The 25,776-nt window shown below is 41.9% G+C and overlaps 1 protein-coding gene across 2 annotated transcripts; it reads right to left on the reverse strand.

The window, feature by feature from the left end:
* Positions 1 to 1,180: 1,180 nt before the first annotated feature.
* C2H20orf96 (chromosome 2 C20orf96 homolog) lies at positions 1,181 to 17,808 on the reverse strand. 2 transcript variants are annotated; one of them, XM_051979452.1, is made up of 11 exons: positions 17,608 to 17,808; positions 16,959 to 17,004; positions 16,131 to 16,206; positions 14,787 to 14,914; positions 13,838 to 13,996; positions 6,647 to 6,746; positions 3,671 to 3,828; positions 3,484 to 3,585; positions 2,938 to 3,024; positions 2,211 to 2,329; positions 1,181 to 1,433 (listed from the first exon to the last, which is right to left on the reverse strand). In XM_051979452.1, the coding sequence occupies exons 1-11, from the start codon at positions 17,622 to 17,624 to the stop codon at positions 1,373 to 1,375; spliced, it is 1,053 nt and encodes a 350-aa protein (XP_051835412.1). In that variant the 5' UTR covers positions 17,625 to 17,808; the 3' UTR covers positions 1,181 to 1,372. The 2 variants fall into 2 exon arrangements, with proteins under 2 accessions (XP_051835412.1, XP_051835413.1); XM_051979453.1 differs by lacking the exons at positions 16,131 to 16,206; positions 17,608 to 17,808 and having other exon boundaries at positions 16,959 to 17,563.
* Between the last annotated feature and the right edge of the window lie 7,968 nt (positions 17,809 to 25,776).

A 25,776-nucleotide genomic window follows, 5' to 3' on the forward strand; every position in this document is an offset into this window, starting at 1 on the left:
TGCTTCCTGCAGGTTAAGGAGGCTCGGGAAAGCATTTCCTGAACTTTAAAGTGCTCTTTAGAAGTTAACAATAATGCTGAGAATAAATGCTCTTTACTATCCCAGGAGGACATTGCAGACCTTGTGCTCTGCCCTGATGAAGGATCAGAGGATTTCAGTTGGGCTGGTGGGAATTAGAACATAAGTTCCAAAAAGGTGTGTCTGAAGCTCATCATCAAATTTTGTCCATAAAGGGATGAAATTTTTTGTGGCCACACTTACTCATCAAGACTATTTACTAAAGTATTGAGGGAATAATTGAACCAATCTCAGGTTCCTGGATTATTTTAAACGTTATCATCTTAATTGAAGGATATACAGAAAGAATTTGCATCTAGGAAGGTTCCAAATTGAGTTATATCTACCACTGGTAATGAAGTTTCTAACAAAGAAGTATGTTTCTGAAACATCCTCTGTAATGAAGATTCTAACACTTGAATGTTTTTTAGTGGTTCTCTGGGTTTGTATTTGCATATACAGCTACATGTAGATAGCCCTTTGGATAGAATTGAAACAAGGGCTGTGGGCGGACAGATGGCTGTCAGGACCTTAGATGTCACAGAATGACCCCATATGAGTTACAGGTCGAAAAGAGTTGGGAAACACAAGCTTTAGATAACAATCTCAAACTGATCACTAACATCAGTCTCTTTAAGCTTCTCCTTTGTAGGTCTGACAATAGGCAACACAGGGACTGGTTTTGTGCATGATTGTGCCATGGAGGAGGCTGAAGATCCAGTGTTAGAGAAGATATACAAATGAGGAAGAACCTAAAATGAGTTTATTTGGCCAACATCACATAGTTGGTAAAGTGCAAAACCGCTTTTTGAACCCAGATCTCTTAACTTCAAATCTACTTTCTGTTCCACCAAGTGGTCCAAGTAGAAATGGAGCAATGTACCTCATCAAAAAGTTACTAAATCCTCTGACATATAGGGAGAGGACTGTATAATCTTTAGCCATTTGGTGGCCCTTCATTCCTAGACATTAATCCCTCACCTCAAAGACCAGAAAAGAGTCTTGGAGTGGCAGAGTCCACAACCACCAACAGAAAAGAAGCAGACTTAGAACAATTACTGGACACATATGTGGTCATTAGCCATTTCAGAATACCCCCCCCCCACCAACAGCTGCAAATTACTTGCTGACAAAATGAAAATTTTATTTTATTAGTTAAAATGAGAGTATGGCATCCAGTGAAAAATGAAAATAACAAGATGAAGAAGTTGCTGAAAACTCCCCTAGATGTACTAAGATATCCTACAAAGATGACTGGAAGAAAGACAAGATCTTGGACATGGCCAGCCCAGCTGGAGTCTTGTCCTGTGCAGAGCTAAAAGGGAAGAATTTCTTCCGGAGGGATATTGAGGATGACATCCATGTCTGGAGTACACCTGGTAGAAGGCCAAGGGAGGAAGGAATGAGAGACTGAGCACATTACAGAGAGAGGAGCGTGCAAGTTCAGGGGTTATCTCTAGAACAAAGCTCCCACAGATAGAAACCTCAGGAATCCCTGCCTTCAAAGGAGACTGGTACCAAGGATGTATGGAAGAGTCTCATCCCCAAAGGCTCCATCTACTCCAAGAGTTATCAAAAAAAATGCCAAATTATTTCACAAATGGATCAATGGCTTTTTAAAAAAATCTAAATCTAAAATCTTGGGGAAAGTGGTTTGCTAGGTTTCAAAGTTTCCCCAGGACAGGGACAATATTTAGGTATGATATCCATGAAGCCATGAGGAACATGGTGTTGTCAGTATGATAACTAGAACACTATCAAATTCCTGAGTCCCCATGAAAGGGCCTCTGGACTTCCTTCAATCTAAACCTACCCCTTTCCTGTCCTTAGATCTTCACTATGCTTCTCCTATGCTTAGTATAAACTTCTCTCTCCAATTCCACATGCTAAAATCTTTTTCATCTTCCAAGTCCCAGATGAGGTTCCTCTTCTTCTACGAACAATCAATCTACTCATTCTCCTCCTGCTGCTTCTCACTTTCTTCTACTCAAGATCATTTGACCAATTAGTGGAGGAGTTTAGAATAAATTTCAAGACTTTTGATTCCCTTTTTAGTGGTCTTTCCCCTATTCCCCACTACATCCCTCAGGATAGTGAAGGAATCTTCACAACTGGGCAAGTGTACCCTAGGCCACCCATTATAGATTACATACTTGGGTTTCCGAAGCAGGATATTGGCAAAGATCACCTCCCGTGGGTCCTTTCTCTTCATCTGGAGATCTTTTACCTGAGCCTTCAGCTTGGGAAGTTCCTTCTTCATACGGTCAATATGCTGAAGGGGCAAAGAAGTGGGAGGAAAGAGATGGCAGAAAAGTAATAGAAAATTGATTGTCTCCTTTCCAGAAGAGATATTCAGGTGCCCCAGAAAAAAAAGGAAGTTAAAAAAATTAGAAACAAAAAAATTCTAAAAAATGGGCTGTCACTATTAGTCTGTATTCCTGACAGTGAGTAACCTTAGGACAGGAAGGCAGAAGAATTTCTACTTAGTCATGGATGGTCACATGATAAGTGACCGGAGAAGGGAGATGCTGAGCAGTGCAAGTTAATGATGGATGGTAAGTTTTAATGTTGAATCTTGCAATATATTCCCCAAACAAGTGGGGCAATGAGGAATGCCCCAGCTAGTCAATCCACATCATCAGAAGGCTAGGGCAGGATTGTTTCCTGAAGTCTTAAGTATTGCCCTGGATCCTTCAAATCTTCTAATGAAAAGAGGATTCCTAGTCAACAGAATCCTTCCATTTCTACAATATTTCCAGTAGACCTTCTATGTTCATTTGTTCTCCTATAGTTCTCAGCATTGGGTAAATCAGTGCTTCAGTGATTTTGTATCTGGCCCTTTCCCCTGCTCATCCCTGATTTCTCTGGGGTCTCACTCACCACTCTGAACTGAACTATCTGCTTCAAGAGTAGCTGGTTGCTTAGGGTCCTCTTCATAAGAGCAGTTTGATAGGGAAGGATGGTTCTCTGTGAAGGTAGAAGACATCAGCAAAGGTAGGTGGCAACTAAATGCCCCTCCTACAAGCAGCAGGCACGTCTCTGATGCAAGATGGTGGGGAAGGAAAAAGAGGCCTTTGTGCCTCAGTCACATTCCCACCAATAGGTGGGGTTTTTTACTGTTCACCCTGGTCATGGGCCTACCATTCAAGATCCTCCTGTTTACCTTGGCCATGGCCCTCCTGCCCACCTTGGCCATGGCCCTCTGCTCACCTTAGCCATGGCCCTCCTGCTCACCTTGGCCGTGGCCCTCTGCTCACCTTAGCCGTGGCCCTCCAGCTCACCTTGGCTTATGAGCCTCCTGCTCACCTTGCCCGTGGCCCTCCTTCTCACTTTGGCTATGAGCCTGCTGGTCACCTTGCCCGTGGCCCTCCTGCTCACCTTGCCCGTGAGCCTGCTGCTCACCTTGGTTGTGGCCCTGCTGCTCACCTTGGCCATGACATTTAAGACCTTCTCTGACTTCACCATCAGATTTTTCGACAATGTTTGAAGCACATTCTTGCCTATCTCCTCCAACTCGTCCAGTTCATTCTGGTGGCCAAGACAAGGCAGTCACATCCTGGCCCTGGGTCCTCCTTTGAGGAGGCACCTAGAACAGAGGCAGCAGAGCCCTTACCTGACCGCTATCTTTCACACCCTGGACCTGGCGCATGAGGTCGGCAATCTCTAAAGACTTAATCGGGTATTCATGGTCCATGTAGGTACTCAGGAAATTCAGCTCTTCTTGGGCATTATTAATCTTCCCTTTTAATTTTGTCAACTGCTGCTCTAGGTCTAGTGAAGTTGGGGGAAGGAGAGAGAGAGAGTGAGGAAAAAGTGAGGCTCGCAGCACCAAAGCTCATTATGTGCACTTGTCCAAGATCTCACAGCTCAGGAGTGGCCGACTAAACTAGAATGTAGATTCTGTTGCAACAATACATAGACTCTATGATCCTCACCAGCCCTCTTTCCCAAGGAAGGGTAGTTTGCAGGAGTTTTGACCTAACTTTATGGACCAACTCTACTCTTTAGCTCCAGGAGCTCTATTCTTTAGCCTATTGCTTATCTCAGGATACGTTTATTAATCTCCTTCTGTGTGGTAGGCATTGTGCTTGACACTAGGAATGCACCAAAAGTGAAGTAGCCCTTGTCCTTAAGTAACTTATATTCTAATAAAATATAATTTTTATTTCCTTGTGCCTCCTGCAGTGGGAAGCTGGATTATGGCAAAGAGAGGATCTTCAATGTAGATGATCTTTCCTTTCTCCCTCCCCTCTGCCCTACCATAGTCAGGTCTGAATTAACTCACTCTGCTGAGAGCATCCTTCTGAACTTCTAGTCCTAAGAAGATCCAAATCAATTTGTCTGTCTATTCTACTGCTCTCTTCCTAGGGAGGAATAGGCAATACTGCATTTAGTTGTCATAAATCTATCAAGCACCTACTGCACACACAGTTATGCCCCCAGACATGGTACCATGTTACTGTTCTCTTAAGAGGTGTCCATTTTATTTGCCATCTGACACAAACATGTTTGGATTATTAGTTATACTAAGCAACTCTCCTGGGAAGGAGGACATGCAACAACTTAAGCAATGGATGTCAGGGCAACTTGAACATAGGGAGACAAGTAGATGAAGCACAAAGGCCAAAAAAAAGGAACCCAGTAGGTCATGGCTCCAGTGTTTGTTGGTTAATACATCCCATTGATGAGCCGAAAGCTGCTCTCTGAACTGTGGTGAGAATCCCCAGGAAGCACTGGGTAGAAATAAGAATAACATCAGTCTAGAAAACAGAGGCAGTATGGGGGCTTAGAGAACCCAATCCCTTGTTCAGGGAAGATGAACAAGACTAATGGTCTCACAGACCATATAGCTTCCATGGAAAAGGAAAATTCTGCAAGCCAAGCTGGTGGGACTTATAGGGAAGCAATGAACCAGAAGAAAGTGACATTAACAAGTCAAGTCCCACAATAAACTGGGAAAACATTTTTACAATCAAAGGTTCTGATAAAGGCCTCATTTCCAAAATATATAGAGAATTGAATCTAATCTATAAGAAATCAAACCATTCTCCAATTGATAAAATGGTCAAAGGATATGAACAGACAATTCTCAGACGAAGAAATTGAAACTACTTATAGACATATGAAAAGATGCTCCAAATCATTATTAATCAGAGAAATGCAAATTAAGACAACTCTGAGATACCACTACACACCTGTCAGATTGGCTAGAATGAAAGGGTAAGATAATGGGGAATGTTGGAGGGGATGTGGGAAAACAGGGACACTGATACATTGTTGGTGGAATTGTGAACACATCCAGCCATTCTGGAGAGCAATTTGGAACTATGCTCAAAAAGCTATCAAACTTTAAAAAAAAAAAAAAAGCTATCAAACTGTGCATACCCTTTGATCCGGCAGTGTTTCTACTGGGCTTATACCCCAAAGAGATACTAAAGAAAGGAAAGGGACCTGTATGTGCCAAAATGTTTGTGGCAGCCATGTTTGTAGTGGCTAGAAGCTGGAAAATGAAAGGATGTCCATCAACTGGAGAATGGTTGAGTAAATTGTGGTATATGAATGTTATGGAATATTATTCTTCTGTAAGGAATGACCAGCAGGATGAATACAGAGAGGACTGGCGAGACTTACATGAACTGATGCTGAGTGAAACGAGCAGAACCAGGAGATCATTATATACCTCAACAACGATACTGTTTGAGGATGTATTCTGATGGAAGTGGATCTCTTCGATAAAGAGAGCCTTAATTGATCAAAGATGGACAGAAGCAGCTACACCCAGAGAAAGAACACTGGGAAATGTTTGCATTTTTGTTTTTCTTCCCGGGTTATTTCTACCTTCTGAATCCAATTCTCCCTGTGCAACAAGAAAACTGTTCGGTTCTGCACACATATATTGTATCTAGGATATACTGTAACCCATTCAACATGTAAAGGATTGCTTGCCATCTGGGGGAGGGGGTGGAGGGAGGGAGGGGAAAAATCGGAACAGAAGTGAATGCAAGGGATAATGCTGTAAAAAATTACCCTGGCCTGCGTTCTATCAATAAAAAGTTATTAAAAAAAAAAAAAACAATAACAACAACAACAACAAACAAACAACAACAACAAAAAAAAAGTCAAGTTCCGGGACATGCTGGTGAAAGGAAGAAAGGAGTTTGTCCTTGAGACATCAGAAAAATGGAAATTTCAAACTGCTCTCAGGAATTGTTTAACTGCAGAGGTTTGACGTGTAAGATAATCTGAGGCAGCATAAACAAAATCAGGCAAGTCATTTTCCTCATTAGAGTTTCCTCATGTCACGCCCAACATCCCTTCCAGCTAACACTGTGTTCTAAGTTCTAAGGTTCTTTCTGGCTCTAAATCCTATGTTCTCTTATCCATTATGTAGGCGTTAGCACACCGCTTTGCACATAGCAGGCATGTGATTACCCTGTTGCCTCGTTAAACTCTATGCTCTAAGATGCTTCTGGTTTTGACAGTTTAGATTTTAATGCCCCTTCTCACCTAAAAACACACGAGTCCATGACCAGAGACCACCACCCGGACGGGAAGGCCAGGAGTCTCCCCCCGGCCGGGCAGCACTCACCATTCACTTTGACCTTTGTCTCTGCTTCCCACTTCCCCAGCTTGCTCTTCATGTCTTCCATTTGTCTGTGGTTTGCATACTCCAGAGTGCCGATGAGAGTCTGGGGGCACAGACACGAAGCAGGTGTGGGCGAGGAGGTTCTGGGCTTGGGCCCCCAGCCAGTCATCGCCACAGCCCTGCCCCTCCCCACTCACCGAGAGTGACTAGAGTGGTCAGCACTCCTGAATTTTCCACAGGCAGTAGTTTTACACAATTTACAGGTAAGGGGATCACTGGACAGGATTCAGAAGAGGCTAGATGGTCACCTGGCAAGTGTCTGGGCTGCCCACCCGGGAAGCTACAATGACTGCTTCAGGACCTGGCTTAATCTAGGTATGGAAATGGGTGCACCTTACTTCACATCCCGCATTGGTTCCACAAAACCCTGCTGCTGGGGCAGCTGGGTGCACAGAGGAGAGCGCACCGGCCCTGACGTCAGGAGGACCTGAGTTCCAATCTGGCCTCAGACACTCAACACCTCCTGGCTGTGTGACCCCGGGCAAGTCACTTAACCCCACCTGCCTCAGGGAAATAAGGACAACAAATACTGTGAGGAGAAATGCTCCCCAGTTCTGGAGACTGAGGGGAAAGGTCCGAACTTGGGGGTCAGAAGCCCTGGGCTTCACCTCTGTGGCTCTCCGGTTTACTGCAGTTCACTTGCATAGCCATGGGCAAGTCACCTCACCATCTTGGTTTCCTCCTCTGAAAACCCTAACTCATAACAACAACTGAAAAGTAAGTTGTCAGAAAAGTGCTTATGGCAACATGAGCTCTGATTATAACTATTATTGATATTGTTCATTCCATAGGAACACTGTGACAAGCAGAAGCTTGTCCTCAAGCTCTGGCTGCTGGGGCCGACTGCGGGGGAGGCTTCACAACGGACCTAATCGGTGGCATAACTTTAGAAGGCTATTAGTGACAGAAATGCTACAGAGGGGTTGCCCTGGCTAGTCAGAGAATCCATAGGGTTAGTTCTTCCTGGTGCCCTGGTCCCCAGTCTAACCCTAATCCTATACTCTTTAAGTTTTTTATGCCTAATTTTCTAACAAATTAATATTTCTGCTTTTCCCTCAGCTAAACTTGCTCCCATAGTTTCCCAGGATGTCTATTGTTATTGGAGAACAAATCATTTCTTTGCCTTAAATGTTCAGCTTTTTCTGACTTCTTCCCTTTCTTTACTTCAAATTCCTCTCTCCCCTTTGACCTTGTATTTATCTAACCCCTGGGTCACCAAAATTTCTCCCAGAAGAGACAAAGAGGCCTTCTCGCTTATCCACAAAAAGTTACCTGTTACAGACACTACACATAGAAATACAAATAAATATAATTGTGGGAATGTAGAAGTTACTCATAGGTTAGTCAACAAACATTAAGCACCTACTCTGTGCCAGGCACTACTGGGTGCTGGGGATACAAAGAAAGGGAAAAGACAGTGTCCGCCCTCAATAAACTCCCAATCTAAAGGGATTAGACTCTTTATAAAGGGCCCTGTGGGTTTGGGAGTAGGTGGCTTGAGTCTATCCCAAGCCTAGCTCAGACCCTCAGGTCTCTAAAGGTGTGAATGGTTTCAAAACCCCAGCTTTGACACAGCTGGGTGACATTATTGACACAATAAGCTGTACAAACTGGGAAGGTCATTTAACTCCCTAGAGTTAAATGAACTATAAGGTTAAGGAAACACTTGCACTACCTGGATTTTTGTTATGTATAAATGTGAGTTGTTGGTATGACTTGTTCAGCTGAAGGGGAATCAACAAGGTACCCAGGACTACCTGCCATCTAGGGGACAAGATGAGGGAAAGGAGGGGAAAAACTGGAATAGAAGGTTTTGCAAGGGTCAATGTTGTAAAAATTACCCATGCATATGTTTTGTCAATAAAAAGCTATTTTTTAAAAACCACAGGTACTCAGGAGGAACAACAGCACTAAAGTTAAAAAGAATGAGATCTCTGTGTCTCTTTCGTCTGTGTTTCTATCTCTGTGTCTGTGTTTCTGTCTCTCTCTATGTCTGTCTGTCTATCTCCCTCTCTCCCCACTGTTTCCAACCCCAGCTTCATCACCCACTCCCTAGGTGACCCCCAGCAACTCACTAATATATGACCCTGTTCTGTCTACCACAGGGCAGTTAGGTGGGTTTAGTGCTGAGCCTGGAATAGGCCAGATATGAGGGCTGACATTGAGGCTGTGTGATCCTGAGTATTAAGCCTGTTAGCCTCTGCCCTGTTTCCTCATCTGTAAAATGAGATAGAAAAGCAAAGCATAAACACTCCGGTATCTTTGCCAAAAAAACTCCAATGGGATCTCAAAGAGTTGGACATGATTGAACAATAACAACCTGTCTATCACTCAGGACTGTTCAGAGGTCAAAAGATGCAATGGATATAAAAGTCACTATATACAGTGCTCTTACACAGAATCAATAATAATGACATTTATATAGCACTTTTAAGATTTGCAAGGTGTCTCACAAACAAGTCATTTGAACTTCACAACCCTTCCTGCCAGAAACCTCTCTCCAATGCCAGGATGAACTCCAGGACAAATACATGCTCTCTGCCCATGTGCCCATGGTTTCCCCAACTCCAGCCTGGCACCCAGAAGGTTGCTGCCTACCTTCCACTTCAATCCGAATCGATCCCAGGACCATCTCCAGCAACCTCTAGGAACAAAATCTCTTCTATCTCTTGTGCCCCAATATCTACTGGTGCAAGTAAAGCACCAGAGCCTCCTAACCAGGCTCCCATTGGCTCTGCCTGCTCTGACAAAGGTCTGGGGTTTCACAGGACAAAACACTGCCATCTGCTACCCAAAGAGTCTAATTTCATGACTCCCTCACAGAACTTTTCTCCAATCACCTATACCCTGCCTGTACTCACTCTTCAATTGTTAGCATAGGCCATCCCCTTATACTTGCCCTAGTCCAGGATCCCAAATTCCATATCCTCAAAACCATGCTGATCCTTCACCCCTGGCCACCCTGACCCCCTCCAAGGTCCTGCTCTCTAAATCTACCCCTTCTTTCACAGCACCATTTGGAATTTCTGAACCATGTTAATCAAATATTCTTTCATCTTAAATCTCTTCCTTTCTTATCATTCCATCTTCTATCCCTGACTACTTCATGATGATACTGCTTCTCCAGCCATTCTTTCAAGCGCTGACTACTCTTTCCCAGACACACAGGTTGTAGTGGGAGAGATGGAATATGATGCTTTCCTATTGTCACCTCCAGATTCTGCCTCTACCACCTTCGTTAAACACCCTATTCTCCCCTGAGGTTTGTGCTATACAAATTTATCATCCAATACATATTCTGGTGACTGTTATCTATCTAAACTGCCAAGATATTCTCTTCCCTTCCTCCATGGGTTCAGTGCCTGGTCTCTCCTGTTCTCCTAATAAGGTATTTACATACTGATGCCTCCTCACACACACTAACTTTCGGATCCTCAGTCTCCTCCACTTCCATAACCCACTCTTCCTCCCTACCACAGCTCCACCCAGAGATGCTCATATTCTTGATCCATCATTACCCTCCAATGTTTTACATCCTGGTCCACAGTCCTAACCTTCTTTCATCTGATCATTCCATTTTTCACTGTCTTACAATCCTTAATTCCATTCTTCAACTTCAACTTGATGTCCATTTTCCCTGAGCCAAGTTCTTTCCTAGGCTTTGCATTGGCTATACTTTCCTCTATTTCCTGTCTTGACTCTTGGTAAATCAACCCCGCTGTACACTAGCCTCTACTCTTAAATCTCTTGCCTCCTTGACTTATCACTGATCATGCCTTGGCAAACCCAACCCTGAATTACTTCCAACATTCAATTCCTTTACTACTATTCAGATGCTGGTGAATCTGAGGTGACAAAATCAAGAATTTGCACTGATTTGAATCTCACAATCAGTTTATGTTATCTGACCTCAACTAGGCCCTCATCACAAAGAGATAAATATTTTACTCTTCTCTAATGGATTTACCATCTTACTTCCCACAGGGGCTGTTCCAAACCTTCTTGGCCTTGCTCAACCTTCACAGAGATTTTCCCCTCCTCCTAATATATCTTCTACGTCTGGCCTTCACGTTCTATAGACAAGATTAAACTGAAACTGCCTGTTCCAAAGTTATCAGTGAATTCTTAAAAACCAAACTTAATGGCCATTTATCAATTCTCATTCTTTTTGACCTCCTATGTTGCATTAGTGATCGCTTTCCCTTTGTGATGATTCTTTCCTGACTCTCCTCACTGTTCTCTCCTGGTTCTCTTCCTACCTGTACTTGACTTCTCTGTCCTCTGTACCTACTAACAACAATTATGATCTGGGCCTTCTTGTCTATAGAATATCTGGCTTGATGATCTCATCAGATCCCATGATAAATTATCATTTCTATGAAGATGATTCCTAGATCTATAATAGGTACAGCTCTGGGAGTCTCTAGTTTCCATATCACCAAGTGCCTTTTGGAGAGGCAACTGTCTGGACTTAGGATAGATCTAAGTTCACATCAAATCTTAGACACAACCTCCATCTGCCTCAATTTCCTCAACTGTAAAATAGAAATAATAATAATAGTGACCTTGCAGGATTGTTATATCAAATGAGATGATATTTGTAACAAATGTTTGGCATAGTAAGTATTATATAAGTGCTTATTCTTTTTCCCTTTCCCATCTGGATATCTTGAATTGGATGTCCCATAGACATTTCAAACTCAGTACATCCAAAACAAAACTTACTATCTTTGTATTCAAACCCTACCTTCTTCCCAACTTTTCTATAAGCATTAATGGTTTCCCAATCATCCAGGCTTACAACCTCACTGTCAAACTTAATTCTTCATTCTCATTCACTTTGCTATCTATGCCATTGTTAAATTTTACAGTTTCTAATGCAGACAAGATTAGAAGGGAAGCAATAAACTGGGAAAACCATTTTTACACCCAAAGGATCTGATAAAGGCCTCATTTCTAAAATACATAGAAAATTGACTCAAATTTATAATAGTTCAAGCCATTCTTCAATTGATAAATGGTCAAAGGATATGAACAGACAATTTTCAGATGATGAAATTGAAACTATTTCTATTCATATAAAAGGATGTTCCAAATCACTATTGATCAGAGAAATACAAATTAATACAACTCTGAGATACCATACACACCTCTCAGACTGGCTAGAATGACAGGGAAAGATAATGCTGAATGTTGGAGGGAATGTGGGAAAACTGGAACACTGATACATTGTTGGTGGAATTGTGAACAGATCCAACCATTCTGGAGAGCAGTTTAGAACTATGTTCAAAAAGTTATCAAACTGTGCATACCCTTTGATCCAGCAAGGCTACTACTGGGCTTATATCCCAGAGATTTTAAAGAAGGGAAAGGGATTTGTATGTGCAAAAATGTTTGTGGCAGCCCTTTTTGTAGTGGCCAGAAACTGGAAACTGAGTGGATACCCATCAATTGGAGAATGCTAAATAAGTTATGGTATATAAATGCTAGGAATACTATTGTTCTGTAAGAAAAGACCAACAGGATGATTTCAGAAAGGTCTGGAGAGACTTACATGAAGCGATGCTGAGTGAAATGAGCAGAAGCAGGAGATCATCATCATATACTTCAACAACAATACTATATGATGATCAATTCTGATGGACATGTCTCTCTTCAACATTGAGATGATTCAAACCAGTTCCACTTGTTCAGTGATGAAGAGAGCCATCTACACCCAGAAAGAGAACCATGGGAACAGAGGGTGGAGCAAAACATAGCATTCTCACTCACTCTGTTATTATTTGCTTGCTTTTTGTTTTTGTTTTCTCAGTTTTTCTTTTTCTTTCTTCTTGATCTGATTTTTCTTGTGCAACCAGATAACTGTATAAATATGTATATGTATATTAGATCTAACGTGTATTTCAACATATTTAACATATATTGGACTACGTGCCAGATAGGAGAGGAGGTAGGGGACGGAGGGGAAAATTTGCAAAAAAAAAAAAAAAAAAAAAAAGGTTATACAAGGGTCAATGTTGGAAAAATTACCCATGCATATGCTCTGTAAATAAAAAGCTTTAATTAAAAAATGTACAGTTTCAGTCTTCACAATATCTCTCATGTAAATTCTCTTATTTCTTCTCACAACAATCCTAGCTTGGGACCTTACTTCCTCTCACCTGAACAGCCTTCTAACTAGATTCCCAGCCTCAAATCTCTCTCCACTCTAATCCATCCCCATTCAGCTGCCAAGGGGATATTTTTCTAAAGTATAGATTTGTCACCCTACCCTTCTCCCTTTTCATGAGCTCCAATGACTCTCTATTACCTGCAAAATGAAATTTCATCTCCTCTAACTGGCATTTAAAGTGTTTCCTAACTTGTCCCCTTCCTACCTCCCCAGTCTTCTTACAGTATCTTATTTTCTTCTACGATTCAGCAACTATGGTCAACTTGCAATTCTTTGAACACAACACTTCATCTTCCATTCCTGCACCCATGCCTTCATTGGCTGTGTTCCTTGGCCTGGAATGCTCTGACCCCTTTACCACCATTATCACTTACTTTTGCTAACTTCTTTTAGACTCAGCACAAATTTCTCCCATTCTAGGCCATTCTCAGTCTTCCTGTCTCCTAATGGCTTCCTCTCTTCAGCTGCCTCCCATCTCCTCTGTACATATCCGGAATCAATCTAGTTGTATACATGGTGTCTATCCCATTAGGATGTAAACTCCTGAGACTGAGGAGTTAGGCTACATAACAATCACTCAAATGCCTGATGAGGAGGCAAACTGAGACACAAGTATTATCCCCATTTTACTCATGAAGATTGTGACTTGCCTGGGTCCACAAAGATAGTGAGGATCAGAAACAGGACTCAAACCCAGATTTCTCCTGGCCCCAGTCTAGCTAACCCGTTGCTTTATCTGTAAGAAGCAATACAGCAGAAATCTTTCAAGTGAGATCATGATGATTATATTATTTTGCCCCAGAATAATTTTAAAGTAAGAAGGAGAATCACTATTTTGCAGAGGGGAAAAAAGTCCAGAAATATGACAGGTCACACAGCAAACTGCAGACGGGAGAAGAGGGTAGACACCTTGGAGAGTAGTTCCAAAGGGCTAGAAGTTTCTTAGTGTTACTTATTCTCACCCCAAACACATCCTGCTGCCGAAGAAGCTTCCGCACTTTCTCTGCAGTGAAGGTTTCTATGTCCTGGATTTTTTTTGCCAGCTCCTGGTTGCTGACAGTGAGGGAATCAACATTCTGTTTAAGTTCCTGTAGTGAGTCCTTCCTGAACTTCATAATTTCCTGCAGGAGTCAGGAAGGAGAGAAAACAGAGTGATCTGAATCCTAGACAGTGTCACTGAAGTTGCTAGGTTTACTGACCGACTCCTAGACAAATGGTTCTTAAGCTGCAATCCATGAATTATTTTTCTTTTTAAAATATTTTGATAGAATTGGTTTCCTTTGTTGTTCTATATATTTTAGTTTATGCACTTAAAATATTATTCTGATAAGGGATCGGGAGATTGATACAAAAAAAAGGTTAAGAATCTCTACTAAAATTCATCCCTTGGTGCTGTTTTTGTTGTTTTGAGGAGGAGGGTCGAGAGGATGCCAGGGAGTGATTATTATCTGGTGCTTATCCTGCCCCCTAGTGGCCTAGACTGAAATTATATATTGATAGAGAAAGCTCTCTTCTTGCTGCACAAGAAAACAGACTCCTCTGTCTGCAAAGTCCCATTGGACAGAAGGCCACTGGGCAAGCCTGAAATTTCACCTTTCTCGTGATTCCTCACTCCTGCCTTGCTCTCAGATGCATTCATAACTACCCTTCCTTATCTCCAATGTCCTTTGCCTATAGTTCTCCCTGATCTATTTTCCCTAGTTGAAGCGAGAAACTCGGGCCTTGACTGCTTTTCCAAGTTTCCCCCACCCTGAAGAAGATCCCATGGTGCAGAGTTCCTCTCCAAAGCCTTCCATAGTGCCATTTCCCTCAACAGATTCGCAATATTGTTCCTTCTTGTTCAGTGACCCATTGCACATCTTACTGTGCTGGATGGTTTCCTTGCCCTCTCCTATCCACAAACACACTTACTTTGAGTATTTGGGTGTTGATTTGGATCATCTCCGGTTCTTTCTCATCCCCTAATAAGTTCTGCGACTGTCTTCTTGCCATGATGGAGGCAGAGACTGAACCTTTCGCGGCTTTTCCTTTGGCAAAGTCTGAGAGAAAAGGATTAACCAAAAATAGTTAAATCCCCATACTTTGGTAACTTAAGGCAAAAAATAATTCACTAATTGGCTCCACGCTGGCCACCCACATCCTTCCTTTTGTTTCATGGTAGGCAGGAGATATTTCCCTTCCTAAATTACCTGGAGAATATTCTATAGGATAAAAACAGAAAATACATCATAGCAGCTAACATTTAGGTAGGGTTTAAAGGTTTGCAAAGTGCCTTGTTGTGTTATCTCATTTGATCCTCACACTCTCATGTTGTCTATCATTTTTTAGTCATGTGCAATTCTTTGTGACCCCATTTGGGGTTTACCAGAATGTTTGCTATTTCCTTCTTCCACTCATTTTACAGGGAAGGAAGCAGAGGCAAATAGGGTATGTGTCTGAAGCTAGATTTGAACTCACAAAGATGAGTCTTTCTGGCTCCAGTCCTGGCACCCTACCTACTGCCACCTTACCCATCCACCTACATCAGGAGGTGCTATTATTATCCTCATTTTGACCACGAGGAAACTAAGTGCTCTCCCCAGGATCAGACAGCTTTAACAATTGTCTGATGTAGGATTTGAAGTCAAATGTTTCTGCTTTCCAAGTCCCGCACTCCTACCCACTGTACCTCTCAGTCACCTCCTAGATGGCTGTCTTTCCTTTTCGAAGAGGACCAAAATGACCTCACTATGTTACAGTGTGTCTGACTGGACGAGCAGGGAACGCTCGGCCGCAGGTCGGACACAAACAGCCCGAGTGAACATTTGGCGGCTTCTCTAAGCACACTGCACATTTCTTTTGGGCTAATTCAGTTCCGCTTTGCTCAGAGAGCTCAGCCCTTGGCCTGTGCCACGTCTCCCATGCCATCTCATAGAAAGTGGACAAGTACTAAGTTGTGGGCAGCATGATGAACCTGTGAGAGTGAGTGCAGACAACAGCTAACACAAAGCCAGCTCCAGAGTGCTCAAGCTGCCCTGATATTCTATGTGATGCCCTGGTATCTTCCTGCCAGACCTCCTCCCCTCCCATGTCACTTTTTCATGATGTACATCTGTAGCTTAGTCTCTGTGGCATTCAGGAGCCACTCAAAGGATGGGGCTCTGGTTAACCCATCTCTTTAAAAGAGCTCCCTCCCCACTCCCACCCAGACTCATTCATTGGAGGAAAAGAAAAGGCCTTTAGGGTCTCTCACATGTGCCCTATACCTCTGCCTACCTGATCTGGTGCCCTTGTTTTTGATATGAGATAGAGCCAATCTGTGCTTCTTCCTGAAATGCCATCGACAAAAATCCTAATTTCCAGGTAGAAAAGAAAGCAATCAAAAAAAGGTGTCAAACCAATGTGGAAATATACATGTTGCACATGTATAACCTACATCTGACTGGACAGAGGGAGGGAGAAAAATTTGGAATTCAAAATCTTTTCTAAAAAATAATTGTTGAGAATTGTCTTTACTTGTTTAAAAAAAATACTTTAAAAAAAAAAGTCTCAAAAAAGGGTCAAGCATCCCATCAAACATTATGCTCATGCGCAGTTGGAAACTAGACATTTTGCTGAACAGGTGAATCCAAAGAAGCAGAGAACATAATACATTCCCTTTGTGAATCCAGCCTAGTGGGAGAGAAAAGAATGGCGCAGGGAGTGACAGAGAGAGTCAATCTCCCTCTTTTCACAAAGATGACCTCAGCCGGAAGCTGAGACTTGTTCAGCGTCCACAGCTAGGAAAATGGAGGCAAGACTTGAACTACCGCCTCCTGGCTGCAGACCCAGTGTTCTTCCCATAGCACCAATGCATTCCCACTCATGCGACAGAGTAATCAGGGGCTGAATCCTGCTCCGGACTGAGTATATGTCAGGGGGCGGGGGCAGTTCCTGAAGAGGCAAGATGCAGTGGGGATAAGGTGGGTATAGACTTTAGGGGAGTGAGGAAGACGTGGAAATGAGTGGCAGGTAGGAATGGAGCGAGGTGTGACCCTATGTCAGAATTTGGGACAATACAAACTCCCTGGTCAGGACCACCGCGGCAACAAGACCCCTACTTACCAAGGGCTTGATTCCGGGGATTTCAGGAGGGATAGGATCTTCCTTCCTGAAAAGAGCAAGGGAACCCCTATGAGACAATCGGCTGCCGTCTGCAGCTGACAAGTCTCAGAAAATGACTGTTTTTTTCCCAGGCAAAGCCTGGAGTTTTCAGGTTTACGGCGCGGACCCGGGATTCGAACCGTCGGGCAAGGGAGACTGAAGAGCCACGCGCCACCGTGTGGCAGAAGGGAGAGAAAGGGTTGGGGGAGAAGGAATGAAGCCAAGAACACGCTTTTTCTCCTCTCCCCAGTCCTTTGGGAAAACACTCGGCTTTGTTTGCGCACCGGGGATTGGGGCTGGGAAAGAGGCTCAGCCGGGAGCATGCGCTCTACCCCTGGGCGGAACCCGGGCTGCCGAGGTGCACCTAGGGGTACTGGGACCTGGGGGGCGGAAGGAGGAGACTAGCTGGATCCGCGCGCACGCGCACGCGCCCTCGCCCACGAGCGCCCCACCCTCTCCCTAGGTTAGAAAGAAGCAGGAGTCTGGGAGGGAGAGGGAAGGCAGAGGCTGCCTGGTGTATGAGGCGCTGCATGTAGCCCGTGGTACTTTCGGCTGCAGCAGCTCCGGAGGCCTAAAAAAGTGGAGGAGAGAGGGACGCCAATTTGCTCACTCTTCAGGTGTCTGCATGGCGCCGAACGTTGCCTACAATGACTGGCGTTCCCAAGGAGACGGGACCGAAGTAAAGGGCGGCGGGAAGGTTCTCGCAGCGCCAAGGGTGTAACGCCCCACGCAGCGTCAATTGTAGGAAAGGTTCCTTGTTCTCCAGATTCTCCTGGAGTTCTGTCCCCCACCCCCGCCGCCCCGGGGCCATTAGGGGGAGTTTCTGCCTCCAGAAAAGAAGGGAGGAAGATAGGGGGAGAAGAGAGACAAATGCAGGACGGATGATCTGGTAGTTTCTAAGCATTTAACAAGCCCCTGCTTGGGGAAAAACCGCGTCCTCACAGCTGGGCTTGGAAAGGAAAATTTTAAAAACATTCCTGCTGTCAAAGAGGATACAACATGTAAAGGGGGAAGGGAATCAGGAAAGGTGACAGGTTAGATGAAGCTCTGAAGGAAGTTAGGGGCTGTCAGAAATGCAAAGCTGTGCAAAAACACGGACAGGGGAGATGGGGACCAAATTGGGGAAACAGCAGGTTAAAATGTAGAGTAACAAAGGGAATAAGGTGAAATGAGCCTGCAGAAGTGGACAGGATGGGAACAGCTTTAAAAATAAAATAGGGTGAAATGAACAGAACCTGTACCCTGAATATAGCCCTTCTCAGCAATACAGTTTTCCAAAGGTAATCATTGCACATATATAACCTTTATCAAATTGCTTGCCGATTTAGGGAGAGGGAAGGAGAACAAGGGAGAAAAATTTGGAACTCAAAATTTTTTTTAAATGAACATTTAAAATTGTCTTTACATGTAACTGGGGGGAAATATTGTTCTAAAAAAAAGTAAAGCGGAGTTTTGCTTTACCCTAGGCGCAGAAGGAAACTTGAATATTCTTGAGCTAGGGGAAGGACAGGGCCAGACATGCTTTTAGAAGATTATTTTGCCAACTGTGTGGAAAGGTAAGGGATGGGATGAAGAGAGGCTGTAGTACAAATGGGGTTGGAGCAAAAAGTTGAGATTTCCCTTATATTCATTCTTCATCACAGATTTAGAACTGAGAGGGGCCTTAGAAATTCATCTAGTCATTTTACAGATGAAAAAGCCAAGTTCCACAGAGATGAAGTGTACCCCAAAGTCATAATGGTACTAAATGGGGGAATTGAGGTTTGAGCCCAGGTCCACTCATTATTGCCCCTCCCGGGTTTGCTGGAGTCAAAATCAAGAGACTTGGATAAAGGTCCTAAACAGCCTAAAACATGTCCTCTGCAGGTATGACCAGAGGTGATACAAATAAATAAAGTTAATGGCAGAATCAAGAGTTAGGTGTCTGAATTGTCATTGTACCTGTATGTGTCCAATTCTTAGTGTGAACATTAAATTCAAAAAGTATTCTTACTATGTGCGAAGTATTAGCTAAACACTGTATTGTATGTTATTAATATTTAGTAAATGCCTACTATGTGCCATCAGAGATACAAAGAAAGACGAAAGATATCCCTGCCCTAAAAGAGCTCAGTCTAACCCACATGCAGACAACTCTGTGCAAACCAAAATATATCCAGGACAAAGTGGTGATAATCTCTGAGGGGAGCCACTGAGATTAAAGAAGAAAGAATTCTTGAAGAAGCTAGTTTAGGGAAGACCCTTAAATGTAGAGACAAGCCCACCAGTGACAAGGGCTTGTCCTTGTGTGACTCAAAGTGGGGTAGAAGAGACATCTCCAGCCTCTTCTCTTCTCACCCTTTTCCAAGGAAGACTTTTATTCCTGCCAAGAGGGGAAGCAGGAGATTAAGGCTGTAGGCTAATCTGCTCTCCTCAGAAAGAGGGACTACCAGGACAGAAGCATATCTATTTGTTTAAATATTGTTCATCTAGGGGGTATGTTTGAATTACATTTAACTTTTGATCACTTTGTTATTTCAATGGGAAGAGGGACCCCAAACTCAATATCCAAGGCTTGAACCTTTTCCCAGCTAATACTATTTCCACAATGAACAATAACAAAAAATAACAAAGAAACCTATTTGCACAAATCTGAAATCAGAAAATGTATACATAGCTCTCTCATTAGGAGTCAAGAGAAAGGAGCTTGGCCCTTAACAAAGGCAAACTCCTCGAAGTTTCTAAAGTGGTACTTTGGGAATAGGGACGTGATGGAGACTACATGCTTCTTTCACATCTTCCCAGAATCTTTTCCTTCAGCAACATTGGCTTCTTCCAACTTTCTCAAAACTGAATTAGAATTATGAATCTCCAAAGGGGCACTGGCCAAGACAGGAACTCTCTTACCTCTTGACTGATCCATTTTGTACTTCATGCGAGATAAAGAAGGACATTCAATTCTACCAAAAAAGAGGGAATCCCATACCAATAGACTTTGGGACAGAGGTTTCAGTAAAACTTTAGCCAAGATTTGACTGTGACAAAAGAAAATAGTCCCTGCCTTTAGCCAAAGTATATTCAACTAGAATATATACATAAAAAATTTAAATTCAAGGTGATTTGAGAAGGAAGTTTGAGTTCAAGAAGGAAGTGCCTGAGTTGAACTTTGAAAGAAGGGGCATAGGTGGGAAATGTATTCCTGAGTTTTAAACAAGAGAGATGACAGGAAAATTATTTGAATAGCTACGAGAATAGATTAGAGAAAGGAAAGATTGGGAACAAGAAGACCAAAAAAACTATTACAGTAGTTCAAGAATGAAGTGATTGGCACGCTTAACCTATATCAGATCTATAGTTGAAGGGGAAGGGGAAGGAGAGGGGGAAAATTTTGGAACACAAAGTTTTGCAAAGGTAAATGTTGAAAACTATCTTTGCATATAGTTGGGAAAAAATACTATTTAAAAAGAAAAAAAGAATGAAGTGATAGGAACTAAGTTGAGTGGTAGTTATTAGAGTGAAAATAAGGGAATCGATTCAGGAGATGTTGAGGAAGAATAATAATAAGGCTTAACAGCCAATTGGATGTAGGGTTTGAGTGAAAGTGAAAAGTCAAAGATGACTGAAATGGTTAACTATATGACTGAAAGGATGGCAGTTTCTTCAATAGAGACAGGAAAGTTTATAGGATAGGTGGGTTTAGGATGTGAGGATATAGAAGACCGTACCCAAAATGACTACTCAGAGATCACTCAGTAGAAAGCAGAAAGGTTGTTTATTAAAACTTCTGGAGGATGAGCCATCCTATCATGAAATAAAGAGAAAGCTAGGTGAGAGGGCTAAAGAAGTAGTAAAGAGACACAGCTTTTATACAAGAGATTACATCACAAGTAAGAGAACATTGAGAAGGGGAGGAGGGAGGCATCTAATTGGCTGTTGCTATGTGGAGAGATTGGAATGGAAGGTTTCTGTTTCCCCGAAACCTGATTTCAGGATTCAGCTATAGCTGGCCAAAGCTCAAATACATATGGGCTTTCACATATTATACAGGTCAGAGGGGAAAACAGAAATTAAAAAGAAATAAAATACAGAAAAGGAATTCACACATTCCTGTAAGTTCTTCACTTTCTCTCTCTGATTCACACAAGGAGAAAGATTAGGAATTCTCATTAAGATATGTTGACTTGAGATGCTATTTAGGCTATAAAAGGCCAAGCAAAAATTCTGAGATATCTGAAAGATAAGTCCTCTCCCCTCCATCATCACCATTCTTGTCTACAGTCAGGCTCAAGCCAGGACACATGCTGCTTGCTGCTGCTGCTGGATGAGCAGCAACAACAAAGCACTGGAATTTCTCAGGAGGTTCAAAGGCAATGGGATCAGGAGCCTACTTGTTGATCTGATTTAGGCCATGTAGATAAATGCTTAAATGATTAGGAATGGAGGAGAAGGATCAGGGAAATGAAGTGATGGCAAAAGGCTGAGAACCCATTTCTTCATCCAGTCTTTGTGGGAGACCCTGAGCAGGAAAGGACACAGGACTTTTTAGTCAATAGAGCAGGAGCTTAACGCACTTGTCACCATATACCAATAGGATGTTCCCACTTTGCCAATAAATAGAGCAATATATTACTTATATGACTGAGAACAGGTCCTGGTCCCTGGGCCAATCTGGATTACTAACATAAGCAGCTCAGGGCAGAGAGGGTATGGTAACTGCCCAGGCCCTTCTAAAGTGACAGGAAAACTCTAAATTCATCCCTATCTATCCCTACCCCCATGCACAGTTACCCAGCTTGTCCTTCATATAAGAGATTTAAAGATTATTGGCCTATTAACTCCCTTACCCAAAATCCACTCCTAGTCTAACTAATTTGGTTGGGAGGCTCCTACTTGGCAAAGAAATAATGGCTGTCTCCAATACCCCAGACTCTCTGGTACCTTCAGAGGCAAACCAATCACATTTGCCAGAGGATGTGAGTACTGAAAATCCAGTCTTGATAGTGTTTACCCCTCCTCAGTATGTATATCTCTCCCTATCTCACACACAAATTATGTGATCAATTGTGATCAATTGATGCCCTCTAAATTCAATAACACTCTGTAGCCAAGCTCTGCTTTTCCAACCTGGTTATAGATCTTTCCCTCATCCTTAGCTATTATGCTTCTATTTGTGTACTCTGAAAAAACCATCCTCCAATTCTCTCCAGAAGCCTCCTCTTTTCAGGTTCCCCATTTTCTGCCTTTCCTTTAGCTCTCACTCCCAAATACATATCCTTATTCCTCCACTCAATGGAGGAATATATCCTTTAGTTCAGTGTCCCCTCAAACATATATCTCTTATTCTTCCCCTCCCTCTCAAAAAAAGCTACTTTTATTCGCTACTCAGGTTCCTAAAATAATTTCCCTGCCTAATACCAAATACCACTAGATCTTGACCAAAAGGCCAGATGACCCTTTGAGTGAATGAGGGAGATTTTAACTAAGACTCTTTGGAAAGTAGGGGCCTAAAGAACATATCCTTTCTATTAGGAGGTATCTAAATACAAGGAAAAGAACTAGAGAAGGTAGGTTCAAATCTGCTCCACCCCTTACTAACTACATTTTCTAAGTAAATCATTCATTGGTCTTCAGTTTCCTTATCCACAAAGTGAAAGGACTAGCTTATATTATCTCTCAATTCTCTTCTAACTCTAGAATCCTATTACTTCTCTCTCTGCCTATTTCTTCAGTTATAAAATGGATATACCACAGGGGCAAAAAGCAGTCCTCTTTGTAGCGGCAAGAAATTGGAAACTGAGTGGAGGCCCATCAGTTGGAAAATGGCTGAATAAGTTATGGTATATGAATGTTATGGAATATTATTGTTCTATAAGAAACGATCAGGAGGATGATTTCAGAAAGGCCTAGAGAGGCTTACATGAACTGATTCTGAGTGAAGTGAATAGACCCAAGAGAATATTATACACAGAAACAACAAAATTATGTGATGATGTGATGGAGAGAGCCATCTGCATCCAGAGAGAAGACTGTGGGTACTGAATAAGGAACACAACACAATATTTTCATCTTTTTGTTGTTGTTTGCTTTTTGTTTTCTTTCTCATTCTTTTTTCCTCTTAGATGTGATTTTTTCTTGTGTAGCCTGATAATTGTGGAAATATATATAGAAGAATTGCATGAAAAATGTTTGTGACAGCCCTTTTGTAGTGGCAAGAAACTGGAAACTGAATGGATGCCCATCAGTTGGAGAATGGCTGAGTAAGTTATGGTATATGAAAGTTATGGAACATTATTATTCTGTAAGAAATGATCAGGAGGATTTTAGAGAGACATGGAGAGACATGAACTAATGCTAAGGGAATGACAGAACCAGGAGATCATTATACATGGCAACAAGAAGATTATATGATGATCAATTCTGATGGCTCTTCTCAACAATGAGATGATGGTGGCCAGTTCCAATGATCTTGTGACAAAGAGAGCCATCTACACCTAGAGAGAGGACTGTGGGAACTAAATGTGGATCACAACATATTCTCACTCATTTTCTTGTTGTTCATTTGTATTTTGTTTTCTTACTCATTTACTTTCCTTTTTGATCTGATTTTTCTTGTGCAGCAAAAGAATTGTCTAAGTATGTTTACACATATTGGATTTAACATATAATTTAACATGTATAACATATATTGGATTGCTTGTCATCTGGGGGGGTAGAGGAAAGGAGGAGAAATCTGAAACAAGGCTATGCAAAGGTCGATGTTGAAAAATTATCTGTGCATATTTTTTGAAAATAAAAAGCTTTAAAAATTAAAAAAAGAATTTCACATTTAACATATTTTGGATTACTTGCTGTCTAGGGGAAAGAGTGAGGGGAAGGGAGAGAGAAAAGTTTGGAACACAAGGTTTTGCAAGGATAAATGTTGAAACTATCTTTGCATATATTTTGAAAATAAAAACCATTATTTAAAAAATTTTAATGGATATAATACTCTAAATAGGAGTTATTTATGGTAACATAGATAGAGGGCTGGCTGGCTTTAATCCCATCTTTGACACATATCTCTGAGATGACCTTGGGCAGATCCCTTAGCAACTCTCTTAGAGTCTAAACTATAAAAGACAAGATGCTGATCTGCCTCAATGAAGAGAATTTCTACCCGAGGAGTTCTCTGGATGAAATGCTAGGCCCACACTCTCCCAATCCTCTCCCACCAAAAAAAAAAAAAAAAAAAAAAAAAAAAAAAATGCACTACCTGCTTTACCAGGTTGTTGTGATAAAAATGTTCTGTAAGCCTTAAAATGCCAAAAGAATGGGAGCTGGTGTTACTAGGAAATGATTTTCTTATTTATTGGTTTTAGAAAGCATCTGTACTTGATGCTTATTTGAATTGATTTGCTTTGTTTTGAACTATGATTTAAAAAAAAAAAAACAATACCTCGTTTAACTGTTCAAATTGAGATTTGACTGGGTATTTGCCAAATTTGTGTGGTTTGCTATGATTTTTAATTCATGCTTCACTTTAAAACAATCTTGGGCAAGGATCTCATCTTATCTTTCCTTCCTCCCTTCCACCTAAACAACCCTTTGTATCATTCTTCTTTTGTCTCAACTTTCAAATGAAACCCAGGGATAGATTCAGAATATTATGGAAGAAATATTGGGGATAAAGAATAACTGGAATCAAATTCTGACTTTGCTACTTAATGGGTGACCTGGCTCAACTTAATTCCGAGCTAGAAGGGACCTCATAGGTCATCTAGGCCAACATCCTCATTTTACAAGAAACTTCAGGCTAGGAGATTTAAGTAAGCCACTTGTCCAAGGTCACACAGGAGTTAGATTAGATTATTTTTATATTCCACTATATCTCTAAATCCTGCTAAAACTATAAATTCTTCTAGGGCCCAGATCATCCTTTCTAGATTCTCTCTCCTCCTTTTCCATAATATGCAAGTGAAGAACTAATAAAATCTCCCAAATTCTCTGTTACTCTTTTCAGTAGGCATCCCTAACCCCACAGTACCCCCACCATCTCCTGCTCCCCCCTGGAAAAAAAATACACCATACAACCTAAAACAAAACAAAAAAAACTATATTTTTAATTTGGAGTAATTTGATTAATCCTAATTAATTAGGATCTAATTCTACAGAAAGACTAATCTGTTTCTCATTTGTTACAACAATCAAAATTATTATGGCATCTAGAATTGCACAAAATTGCCTCTCCTTTAAATTTGTATCTTTTGGAGTCATACTTCTGAGTGCAAAAGCACTACCGCATATCTTCCTTCCAATAGAGGTTGTCCAGATGCCATTCTTTTTAGAGAGCACTACTTGGAGTCATCAGATTTGGGGTACAAATTTTTAACTGGCTCCCCACAAAACACTGCTTCAGCATACCATAATCTGGGCTAGGTTTGTATGGCCTTGTCTCTACTCAAATGGGTAACCAATGTCCTGAATTTGGCCATTTCATGATTTTGGAAGACTTAAGAAGCTGCTATGAGTTTTTCTTTATTGTGTTAGCTTTATGGCAAAGAGTACAAGCAACTCTCACCCCATAATCCTGATTCCAATTACCAGTCAACATAAGGATATGTATTTGGGAGTGAGAGCTAAAGGAAGGGCAGAAAATGGGGAACCTGAAAAGAGGAGGCTTCTGGAGAGAATTGGAGGGTGGTTTTTTCAGACAGTACACAAATAGAAGCATAATAGCTAAGGATGAGGGAAAGATCTATAACCAGCTTTCATAGATGTATCAGTCATACTCAAGGCAATGGGAAATATTCAGGCATTCTTT

The sequence above is a fragment of the Antechinus flavipes genome, chromosome 2 (assembly GCF_016432865.1).
Source record: "Antechinus flavipes isolate AdamAnt ecotype Samford, QLD, Australia chromosome 2, AdamAnt_v2, whole genome shotgun sequence".
Lineage (NCBI taxonomy): Eukaryota > Metazoa > Chordata > Mammalia > Dasyuromorphia > Dasyuridae > Antechinus > Antechinus flavipes.

Bases quoted from the DNA above. Each gene is read 5' to 3' on its own strand.
- C2H20orf96 (XM_051979452.1), bottom strand. The intron at 6,747-13,837 runs GTGAGAATAAGT...CTGTGCCCCCAG, and splicing joins GGCAGCAGGATGTGTTTGGG to ACTCTCATCGGCACTCTGGA. The intron at 3,586-3,670 runs GTAAGGGCTCTG...CTTGGCCACCAG, and splicing joins GTGTGAAAGATAGCGGTCAG to AATGAACTGGACGAGTTGGA.